This window comes from Exophiala dermatitidis, assembly GCF_000230625.1.
Source record: "Exophiala dermatitidis NIH/UT8656 unplaced genomic scaffold supercont1.7, whole genome shotgun sequence".
Classification (NCBI taxonomy): domain Eukaryota; kingdom Fungi; phylum Ascomycota; class Eurotiomycetes; order Chaetothyriales; family Herpotrichiellaceae; genus Exophiala; species Exophiala dermatitidis.
Genome location: NW_008751652.1, coordinates 525,783 through 537,165, shown reverse-complemented (window position 1 = coordinate 537,165; position 11,383 = coordinate 525,783). Strand labels below are relative to the sequence as shown.

At 53.3% G+C, this 11,383-nt stretch overlaps 5 protein-coding genes across 5 annotated transcripts; 2 read left to right on the top strand and 3 right to left on the bottom strand.

The window, feature by feature from the left end:
* Positions 1-565: 565 nt before the first annotated feature.
* Positions 566-1,456, bottom strand: HMPREF1120_08028 (uncharacterized protein; the record flags this gene model as incomplete). Its single annotated transcript, XM_009162269.1, has 1 exon — positions 566-1,456. One exon carries the CDS (start codon positions 1,454-1,456, stop codon positions 566-568), a length of 891 nt encoding a protein of 296 aa, XP_009160517.1.
* Positions 1,457-1,923: 467 nt separating this feature from the next.
* Positions 1,924-4,770, bottom strand: HMPREF1120_08027 (uncharacterized protein; the record flags this gene model as incomplete). The annotated part of the gene is made up of 1 exon (XM_009162268.1): positions 1,924-4,770. One exon carries the CDS (start codon positions 4,768-4,770, stop codon positions 1,924-1,926), a length of 2,847 nt encoding a protein of 948 aa, XP_009160516.1.
* A 347-nt stretch (positions 4,771-5,117) lies between these two features.
* On the top strand, positions 5,118-6,856 carry HMPREF1120_08026 (uncharacterized protein). Its single transcript, XM_009162267.1, has 2 exons — positions 5,118-5,701; positions 5,746-6,856. The coding sequence occupies exon 2, from the start codon at positions 5,882-5,884 to the stop codon at positions 6,443-6,445; it is 564 nt and encodes a 187-aa protein (XP_009160515.1). The 5' UTR covers positions 5,118-5,701; positions 5,746-5,881; the 3' UTR covers positions 6,446-6,856.
* Positions 6,857-7,062: 206 nt separating this feature from the next.
* On the top strand, positions 7,063-8,697 carry HMPREF1120_08025 (uncharacterized protein). The gene has a single exon (XM_009162266.1). The coding sequence runs from the start codon at positions 7,288-7,290 to the stop codon at positions 8,455-8,457; it is 1,170 nt and encodes a 389-aa protein (XP_009160514.1). The 5' UTR covers positions 7,063-7,287; the 3' UTR covers positions 8,458-8,697.
* Positions 8,698-8,741: 44 nt separating this feature from the next.
* HMPREF1120_08024 (uncharacterized protein) lies at positions 8,742-11,222 on the bottom strand. Its single transcript, XM_009162265.1, has 2 exons — positions 9,796-11,222; positions 8,742-9,702 (listed from the first exon to the last, which is right to left on the bottom strand). The coding sequence occupies exons 1-2, from the start codon at positions 10,897-10,899 to the stop codon at positions 9,124-9,126; spliced, it is 1,683 nt and encodes a 560-aa protein (XP_009160513.1). The 5' UTR covers positions 10,900-11,222; the 3' UTR covers positions 8,742-9,123.
* Positions 11,223-11,383: the final 161 nt, after the last annotated feature.

The window sequence follows — 11,383 nt, the reverse complement described above, 5'->3', positions numbered from 1 at the left end:
GATTTGGAGCTAAGCCAGATGCAGGAGGTCGAGCCGGACCAGCCAATCGGCTGCGACCAACATAAGCAGGGTCTGATAATGCCAGTCATGCCATTATCTCCCTGTGCATCGCCGTAGCCCACAGGAACCCGTCGCCCAAGTCCGTGGCAGGCAAGACACCGCCCGTTGAAGCCCCATGGAGACTATCTGATGTATTTACAAGCAAGCATGCATAATTGATCTTGTAACAGATTGACTCAAATGTAAGGTGGTCGTCAGTCGAGAAGCAGAAGCCAGGGTGAGACGTGAGGACCAATCCGGAGTACAAATTGTCAAAATAGGTATTGTTCATATAGTCAATGGCCCGACCAAATCGAACCACTGCATACTATTCCGCACCCAAGTTCTCGGTCGATCCGGTGCTGCATGCCATGTCTCAGGTCAGCACAGCGCAAACATGGCCAACTACTGTCGTTTGCCCCTAATATATCACAAAAGAGAAGCCGAATCAGCACCATACCAGGTAGACCACACAATCCCCATCTCACAAAGAAGCCTTGCACTACAGCGGTAGTAAGGTAGGTACTTACGGCATCCGAACCAAATACCTTGGCCTCGCCTCCCCCGCCTCACCCACACTCTCCCCCCAAGCCTGCTTAATAGTCATGGCCGAATGAGCCTCATCCAGAAAGAACTTAGTCCCGACCTGGAACCAGCCGTTTCCGACATCTAGGGCCTCGGCCAGTCCAATCGCATACCGGGGATAATTAGGCGGCGCGTCCTTGACACAGTCGAGTTGTTCAATGAGTTCCTCAATCGGCATGGAACACGACGCCGTCATGACTCGGAACGGCTCGCACGCGTGGGGTGGGATATAAAATTGTCCGTGCGAGTTGACCGTGTACTTTTCCAGCACGTTGTATGTGAACAGGTGGAACGTGGCGTTCTGTTTGGACGCGACGTACCCTGTGCCTGTATCCTTGACGACCATAAGGCGGTCTTTGACGCGGTTCCCGCTGACGGGGGGTTCCGGGGGTTGCGAGGCGGCGTGGTTGATGGCACCGCGGACATCGGGCGGAGGTGGAGGCGGAGCTGGGGCCGCTGGAGCTGCAGGAGCAGGCGGCGCTGGTGGTGGCGGTGGTGGTTGAAACCACACGGCTCCTGCTGATGGAGGTGGTGGAGGCGGAGGATTGCCGCCACCTCCTGGAAAACATACTGCGCCGGGAAAGCCAGAGGTGGGTGGAATGAAGAAAGGGCCGCTCGGAGGCCCCGAAGGCGCCGGTGGTTGCGGTGGGGGAGGGAAGAATGAGTATGGGGGTGGTAGACCGAACGCTGGTCCGGGTCCTGCTCCTGCTCCAGATGCCGGAGGACCACTTGGAGGGGCGCCCTTGTTTGGCGGGCCACCGTCCTTGGTGAAATAGTGGTACTGTGTCTTCCCAACCAAGCCTGGTGGAGGTGGTGGTGGCGGTGCGGACATGGCGAATGGCAATACGAATGGACCTGGACACGCCATTGGAGGATATGGTAGACAAAGGTAGCTGCTTTTCTAGTCCGAAGACAGAAATGGAAACGGGAGACGTTGAACGGTGCTGATGGAAGCCGAGTCGTTTGGTCCCTTCAGCTCAAACAAGGGAAAGGGGAAACAGGCCCTCTTATAGAAGGTGAGAATGGTGGCCGTGATCATTGCTCGTCACCAGCTCATGCTCAATGCTGTCATACGCCATGATTGCAGAGATCTGGTCCGGCAAACGCTGATCCCAACACCATGCCATGACGGTGAACAATCAAAGTATGCAGAGTCAGGGACATCTCTGCTGCCTTGTGACGGTGGGGGAATGTGGGCTTTGCAAACTCAGACAAGTAAGGCAAACGGAACAACTGGGCAGAAGATACAAACGCACTCTGATTGTTATCACAAGGCGAGAATGACTCGCCCAATACTTATCATGCGGCTACAACAGCCAGTCCTTCGTAGACTTTCCGCTTCACCCGGGTATAGTTGTCTGCAGCACTGCGAGTCATGGCAGACCCATTGGCAGGAATGCCTTCCACAATGATTTTCCCCGTTGCAAGTTTCTTCACTACCACTGTTCCATCAACCAGTAGCGTCCCTTCGCCACGGAATTCCGCAACATGGCCGTCCATTGCAATAATTCTTCTGAGGTCGGCAAGTCGTAGATCACCCACGTGGATGGGCTGGGTAACTGACCTCGTTGAAGCTGCCAGGCTGGCCGGCAAGACGTCAAGCACCGGTACAAGGGGTGGAGGGGGTGGCGCCTGTGCCTGGGCAGCTGCTTCCGTTTCCAGCTTCTGCTTCTTCAGTAACGGATCATCTGGCAAGTCGTTTTCCTGCTCTTGCTCAGCCTTGAGCTGGCCTTGAACAGTCACCACCCCCATGTTCTTGACGTTCTGCCAACGCAGGGTCCTGACCAAGGCACGGCTAAGTTTCACAATCCAGGCGTTCGTGTCAACACTAGCATCGACTGTCTGTCCAATTGTGGGAGAGAATATTTCGGTCGAGGTCTGCTCCTCGGCGCCCGCCACCTTCATGCCCAGGAGTTCTTTGCAGTCTGAAGCCAGAGAAAGTGTTTCCGCCTCTGTACCTCCAACCAGAATCAGCTTCTTAGGGCCGATAAGGGGAATAAGCATCTGAAGGCTTCGCTGGTCATGCAAGCCGGCAAAATCGACAAACGTCAATCTAGCGTTCACGGTGATTTCCGTAGTTGTATATACCACCTTCGCAGGGCCTTGAATGCCTTCCACTTCGACCTCGCCTTCAATGTCCGATGCTTCTGAATCCGACTCATCACCATGGCCATCTGGTGCATGCCCTTTTGGTCCTTGACCTCGTGCTCGCTTCGAACGCGAGTCGTTTGCATTGTTGGTATCCTCCCACTTTCGCTTTTGGCCTAACGTGCCTCCTGTCTTGCCACTGTTGGCCGCATCTTGTTCCTCTTTTTCCTCTTCCCGTAGAAAGTCTTCTGGTTTGATAAATTCACCAAACTCGTCACCACGCTTCCGTGAGTGTGTATATGGGAACACGGCATTACGCCCCTTTTTGTTCCGCACATCGTAGTCATAGACTCCCTTTTTACGGAGCAGTATATTGACTCCCAAGTCCTCGTCACTCAGTGCAAGCTTGTTCCGCGCGCCGTGCCCAAGAGCCGCGGACACATTTAAGACGCGGCCTTGCTGTTCATCGTCCGACTCCTCGGAGGACGAGGAGCTAGATTCATCGTCGATATTGTCGTCTGCAACCGTTTGGTCTCTCTCGGTTGTTGTAAGAGACTCCTGGATTTGCCTCTGAGTTGCCATGTATTGCTGATATCTTTGACTCTCTTGCGCGCTCAGCGGTGCCTTTTCCGGATTCTTCAGCTTCAGCATCCTTCCACCGCTATGAACCTGTTCAAGTTGACCCCCTCCTTCGGTTCGTTCCAGTGCGACGCCATCTTGACGCTGTTCGAACCACTGCCAGAATGCTTGGCCAGGACTTTCAGATCCCGGACGGACATTTAATCTTTCGGTCAGAATCACCAGGTTCTCGGGTTTCTGCACAACATGCTCCAGCAAAGACCTGGAGAAGCCCCAGTCCAAGGTTACATCGCTGGCCAAAATCACCCGCGGACCTTCGACTTTGAGCAATTTCTCCAGTTGGTGTTTCCGTTCCACGACCTTTACATTTTTGAACTCGAACGGTCTGGAAGGCTTGTTGGTTCCAGCAGCTTTGTTACCACCTCTTCGATTATATGGTTGAGTGGTAGGATTCTCGTCTTCCCCCTCAAACTCGCGAACAATACTGTCGTCCATCCATTCGAGAAGACTTCTGGCATGACGAAGCGTCGCATTACCCGATCTGCTGGCCATGTAGACTTTGACATCCTTGAAAGAAGCCGAGTGTGCCGGGTCAGACCAGGCCTTCTCTAAAAGCCAAGCCAACTCCAGCACCCGAGCACTGGAGTCCGTTGGTATCAAAACCGTACCGCCTTTGGCGACACTGGTCTTGATATGGCCCAGGAGAGCGTCATCTCGAGCTTTACGTCCACCCGATAGAGCAACTCTTGTGGCACCCACGCTGCTGCATACCAAGGCACTAGGCTTGCGTAACTGTTCAATCACCTCTGCGCCTCCGACACCACCAAACCAGGCTGCGCCGGCAACGACGTTTTCTCTTGCTTGGTTCCAGTCCACCGCGTAGACAATTGATTCCATGCCCTGTTGTATATGCCATATCGTGCCACCGAGGGTATGTCCCGCATTATATGCAGTCAGGGTCAATCCTTCGACAGGCGCAGAGAATTGAGATGCCGTGGGCTGAAGCGGCTGAGAGTATTTCAGGGGACTAATCAGCTGGAAGTACTTGTTTATCTCTTCGAACGTAGGCGCCTGGCGGAGTATGTTCGATCGCGACTTGTCATCAGCACTTGTGCCATCTTCAGGAGAGGCCGAGCCCGGTATGAATGTTGCGGCAAGCGGAGAAGAGGAGTACAAGTCCTCAAGAAGGGTGCGACCAAACGCAATCACAGGCGGAGTCGCGTAGATGGGGACTTGGGAGAAGAGAGGGATGTGCTTGCAACAATGTGCAAAAGCACCAATGTGAGAAATCGTGGGATGGGTGAGCAGAATGAAGGAGAGTGTTGATGTATGCTTTTCTATCTCGGTTAATTGACGAGTATCGAAGCGTTCATCCCATCCAACGTCGACCAGGATCTTGACTCCTCCATCTAGTTCGAGCAGTGATTGTGAGGCTCGAGAGTCGCTCTGAGCTCCGAGCAAGGGAGTAAAGGTGAACATGGCCGGGGTTTCGTTCGCGCGGGTGAGGGAGTTGGGTCACGGGTTAACGGTTTGAGTAATAAGGCCGTACGCCATCAGGAGCGACACGGATAAGTTGTACAATGTATTGGAAGCTCTTTAACGGCACAAGACTGGCATGAACATAAAAAGAAGAAATGCTGTCGTGCCGAAAGTCCACATGCGCATGTGTTCGAGTAATTCTGGAGAAAGACTGCAGTTTCCCCGAGTCGCGTCGTGAGACCGTTTGGGGACTTTGTCATGCCGCCTTAATCAGCGCTTGCCAGCCGCCCTAAGCAAAATGTGACGCCGTTTCTCTAAGCTTGCGCCAGTCTATCAGTCCCCTTACCCTGAAACCAACAACTTGAACCTCCAATGCACAAAATGTACAATGTAGAGGTCTCGTAGAGTGCCGAGAACCTACACGATGATAACCGAAGCTGAGGCCTACTGGGAACGGATATGCCGTACAGTACTATGAAGCCTCAGCTCCATCATCCGTTTTCGAGAGTCCAAAGCCGAGCCTCGCTTGAGCCTCGGGAAAGAGAGCTTTGCACTTGGCATGAGAGAGTTGAACTTCGTTGTAAGCGGTGCCATGCAGTGAAAGCTCCCTTTGATTCGGCCTTCAGTCAGCTCCGAGTCTTGGAAAAGAGAAAGGGCCCAGCCTGAGATGCAGTGGGCAGCATCCACCAGGCCGAAGTTTCCCAGAAAGCTCACAGACAGCTCCGTACCCACTTCCCCTCTGGCCGAGGAACACTGGTTCATCAGTACCAATCAATGAAGGAGCTGCCTGGCTGCCTTCCATGTACCCAAGACACGGTATATACCTTACGTTGGTTCAAGTTGCTTCTTCTTGCTTTCTGCTGCAGCACCACAATACATATCTCATACGCACAACCGTGTAAGCCGGAGACCAGGCTCCATATATACTTAGGTACGTCAAGTTGGCACTTTCTATGCTTTCATTCTTATGAGAAGGAAACCGAAACAAAGCCCAAAGAAAGACTACTCCGCGCTTCAAGACGCCGCGCGCCATTTCAAATCCCCCATTCAACCCCAGCGAAGCAAACAGAAGCAAAACCGAATCGATATCTAAGTGTCTACATCGTCAACAATGTCCGCCGAAACGCAAAGCCAAGGTCCAAGTGTTGGAACCCACCCAGATGTGATCAAGGTTATCCGTCAACCGGGGTCTTTCGCCTCGTACTCAGTCTCCACGACGACCCTACCGCCAGGCGCCCTGATGGCTCGCCTGACCAGTCCGCCGTTGACATTCGCTCCAGTGAAGCGGTGGTCATCGGTGCAGGTGTCAGAGAACCAAGACATCGAACTCAACTGCGACTTCTTGTACGTCAACCACAGCTGCGAGCCGAGCGTGGAATTCCATGTGATCCCCGAAGAGGACAAGCCTGTGATTGAAGTCAGGGTGGCCATGCGCCGAGACGAGAACGGCAACCCCAAGGGGATCAAGCCAGGTGATGAATTGACCTTTTTCTACCCGAGCACAGAGTGGGTCATGGACCAACCTTTTGAGTGTAAGTGCGGGACGAAGAGCTGCAAGGGCTGGATCAGCGGGGCGCGGGATATGACGCCCGATCAGTTACGGGGATACTTTTTGAATGCTCATATCGAGGACTTGAGGAGTATTCCGAGACAGCAGGCACAAGGGAAGAATTAATGGAGGGACCAGCGGTAGGGAGCAGGACGGAGAAAGGGGTGTTGAGCACGGATTGCAGGATCTTCTGATGAGACGAGCCACAGTCAAGCTGGAAGTCAAAGTTGCTGGATGAAGTTGTGATCAAAAGACGGGTACCAGTGTGCTAAGGAGAGGAATCTCAGCACCTAGCCGGCAGCTGGACGCGAAGGTCGGTATGTCCAGTCCTGCAGGGAAGAAATGGACAACGTCCCCATCACCAAGAAAGACAGACGTTGGTTATGGGGGCAAGCAGTATGAAGTCGAGGTAGATGTCCATAACCTAAAACCTGACCTCATCCACGATACACATCTGCGCTCGAATCGTGCTCAGGCGGAGGCTGTACAAACATGTGCACCTTGAACCAGTAAACCAACACACACACGTATGTTTCCACGGCGCTAGGGCATCAAAAGATTGATAGTAGCCAAGGTGAGCCGAAGGTGGACTGTGTACAACAACTTCAAATTGAACTCCAGAAGAAACGTCAAACTGCCTGGCGTAGCTCCAACGGTGCGCCGTAATTTCCCCGGCCACTTCTACGGCAAGCGCAGCGGCATTCTGTGCAACCTCGGCATTTCTTTTGTGACTCGGGAGTGTGCAATTGAATGCTGTGTACAGAACATGTTCAGTAGATTGTATCCAAATCACCATCAACAGTCCAAATTTCGCCGCTGAAGGTCTTCCGCAGTCTGTTCGCACCTCCATGAGGACTGCGGCCACCATCACCTAACGCTGCCTCTCCTCTCCTTTCAACCACACCCTTCGCCGTCCTGCTCGGCCTGGCCTGGCATAGCCGCGTCTTGCCAGGCCGTTCTTCGTCGACATGTCCTCCCCACCGGCGCGAGGGAGGATGGAATACCCATTCGCTCCCTCGCCAGACATATTACGAACGCACGAAAAGGACGCATATATGATCGGCCAAGTAACTTCAGAAGCATCAACAATCGTACGGGCACTACTGGGCGCTCGAGTAGCACACAAATACTCCGGCGCGACCAACCACCTCAGCGAACTACTATATCTATGTCTGACCACTTTACTGGGCAACCGGACGCTAGGCGAGGAATACTGCGACGTGATCCAAGTTGAGGACGACACATTGCGACTGGCCGGTCTAGGTCGACGAGTCGGATACATTGCCAGCGTGGTGTTTGCGCCGTGGGCTTTGGGAAAGACATTACCTGCGTTGCGGAGGAGGTTGAGAAGTAAATTGGAACGAAGTATTCAACATCAACAACACAAATCAGCTTCTGCCGGCAGAAATGGAAAATTAATTGTTCAAAAATATCTCCTCCAACACCTCGACAGCCTGACCTCCCCCAGTCCCTTCTACGCCGTGAGTCTGGCCACCTTCTACTTCACGGGGGCGTACTACCACATTTCCAAACGCCTTTTTGGACTTCGCTACATTTTCACAAAGCAAATTAAACCGGACGAGCAGCGGGTAGGGTATGAAGTGTTGGGCGTTTTGCTCGTTTTGCAACTTGCTGTTCAGGCGGCCTTGCATGTTCGCGAGACGTATTTGGAAATATACGGCGGCGGCGGTGGCAGCGTCGGTGGCACAGTCGTCGACAAATCGAAAATTGAAGGACCTCAAAATGGCAACTTCACCACCTCCTCAACCTACGTAGGTCGAGGCATCGAAGTCCCTGTCTCTGGGAGCGGTCACTCATCTCCCCCGAACAATGAAACACAACTCCTCGACACACAACAGTTGGCTCTAACGCCCGGTCTAGCGACCACCACCCAAACACCAATCTTGGACCCCGGACAAGCCCGGTACGATTTATCCGATCCAACCACGATGACATGGATCCCCGACGGCCAGCAGAGGAAATGTACGCTGTGTCTAGACCCGCTAAAGGACCCGAGCGCCACGACCTGTGGCCACGTCTTCTGCTGGACTTGTGTGCAGGATTGGGTGAAGGAAAAGACGGAGTGTCCGCTGTGTCGGCAGAGTGTGTTGCCGCAGAAGATTTTGCCTTTGCGATAGCGATAGCAGCGATGAAACTAACTGGAGACTCGGCCACTGCATGGTACTGTACCCGACCAACGACACCACTGCAGTTACGATTGCATGTTGCTGTCTTGTTACTTTGATTGTCATTCAAGTTGTCGTTTCTTATGATGTTTTTCGCGCGTTCCAAGCCGGCGAGTTGCGTGCGTATGCGTGTGTGTATACTATATAACAGTAGTATCTACTGTAGGTCAATTACGTCCCTGTGGTTATCCACCTTGCATTTATCCTTTTGGTCTTTTTCTCTCTTCTTAGTAAGCCTGGGAAATGTAATGTATGTAATCACTAGGCATGGATATTTACGGTCTATCTGTGATCGGTTTCAAAACACTAGGAGTACAACGCCGCACACTGCACTGGCAAATCAAACGTAGGAGACTCTCCCTCAAGACAAGAAACAGAGCGAGTCTGAGTCCCGAGTTGCGGGTTCCATGATCAGGTCTTTCTTTACAACTCAAAGTTCCAATTCCTCATTATATACAGTACATTGACAGGGAGCAATCTCAGATTCCAACACCGCCGCGGAAAATGCACGAAACAAACCCAAGAACCCAGCCACTGCACGTAGATGATCTGATCCCCATCCTATCCTATCCTATTAACCGCTGCTTCTCATATTTGTCTTGGTTGCAGTCAACCAGATCAGACAGGAGTATCAACGACCCCATTTTCCTTCTTGGCCAGCAGACGCGTCGGACTAGTAGTAGTATCATCATCATCCTCGCCTGCTACTAGTCTGTCCTCTTCGCCTTCGCTGATCAAGCCCTCCAGTTCAAACTCCTCGGCATCCCGGACTTGCTGACTATCTGTGCCGCGTTGATGACGGGGCAGCGACGGCATCCTGACATGGCCATTGGTAGTGGCTCCCGGAACAACCGCACTTCCGTTCAAACCACCACCACCACCGGCGATGCTCGCGAGTGTCGAGGCTTTTCTCGAGTGTCCGAGTCCATGATGTTGGCCGGATTCGTCTGCTGCAGCACCACCGCCCACTCTGTGCGATCCGCGATGGTGAGAGGACGACCGCGTTCCGTTGCTCTCGTCGTCAGGCCAGGCGTGCGAGGCGTAGATGTACAGCAGGATATTGACAAAGAGGTACAACAAAAAAGCGATGGAAAACAGAATCAGAATGTAGCTGACGTGCGTGACTTGGGCGTCGGACAAGAGTTGCATTTGTTCTTCGGTGGCGCCCATGAACATGAAGCCGGAGGCGTAGAGAAGCTAGACCAACAAACCAATTAGTATATGGTCAAGACAGAATTAACCAAGATCTCCCAAAGGGCAATAACCGGAGGGGGTGTGTGTGAGACTTACAAAAGGCGGAAGATGCTGCCAACTATTGACCTCGCCAGCCCCTCTGCTATCCTTTAGCAGAAAAGAAATCTCGACGATGCGAGCGGCCCCGGCCGCCATCAAAGTGTATCCAAACACAGTGTGGACCATCGTACTAAGCTCCAGAGACTGAGGATGAGCACCCATAGCCCAGCCGGTTAAGAAAATGACAATACCAGGCAACAAGTTCCGTTTGGGCCGACCATTTCGCGACCGGGACAACCAGATGCCCAGCAACCCCGCGCACCACCAGACGATGCCCATGGAAGTGTGCTGCAAGTCATTCTTGACCCACGGATGGCCCCATCTGTGTTCGGTAAAGGTGTTGACACAGCCCCAGGCGGCAATGACAATGGAATCAAAAAACTCCTGACTCCGTCCCGTGCGGCGCAGCCATGCCTGGCCCACGAGCAGCAGCAGCGTCATGATGATTCCGTACGCAATGAACGCGGACCCCATGATGAAATGGGCCAGACACTGGCCCAGATGGTCGCCGCGACAGTATCCCATGGCCACGATGCCACCAAAAAGCATCTGCGCCCACGACACGATGGGCATCATCTTGCCCAGCCAGCCATGTACCATGACCACGCCGCGGCGGCCCGATGTGCCTACTTTGCCGCCAAACACTCGTCCGACCCAGCCGCTTTTTCGTTCCAGATGCAGTTTCAAGCCGACGCCCAGTCCCACCTGCACAATCAACATCAGGACCAGGCTGTTGGCGAAACTCGCGTGGATATTGGGGTGTCGGAACTGTCGCCCACGGTGCATGTGTCCTAGAAAGTATGCCACTGTGGCAATCACCGTCCCGACAATCTGCACGGGAACGTGCCATCGACTGCGCACGATGCCCAGCACCATGCCGCAGGGGAAAATCATCCCAAAAGACAAGATCATCAACAAAATGTGCGTCCATAATCGCGAGTCGAGCGGGTCCGGGGATACCGCTTCGCCCTCGGGAATCTTATCGGTGTGTCCGCCATGCCCAGAGACTCCGGTTGTCAGGAGAAGGATCGTGGGTGAGAGGTAGAAAATGAGAGCGCGACTTCGAGGGGAGGACATTTGTAAGGGGCGTACGAAGGTCATGATCGCGGCGGATCTCGCGGAGAGGACTCGGAGGCCCAGCCAGCAAGTAAGTACTGGTATGGCCACACGTTGTGTTGCCGCAGGTCAGTTCAGGCTCATGGCAAGCCGCACCAGCACGAAAGGTATCTCTTAGCAGCAAATTCGAACAGAACGTAACTTCGAAAGTTACTCCCAGGTAGTCCTGGTTTCTGACTCCAGTCAAAGAAGGTCAGCAGCAACTTGAAAGGAGGATTCGCGGCCTCGATCAAACCCGCCAACTTGCAAGCCAATCAGTAATAATATAAGAACCGTTGCAATCCGGCGCAACCGAATTTCCAACCACGCAAAACGTGCAAACAGCGAACAACGAACCATTCAACTCCGAGTTGTGGCCTGACAAACTCCGCCAACTCCACTCGCATCGACTTCACAACCGGGTTTCATTATGGGGGTTTGAAAAATAGCATCGTGATAATTGATCGGCTCATCGAGAGGTGTTTAATTA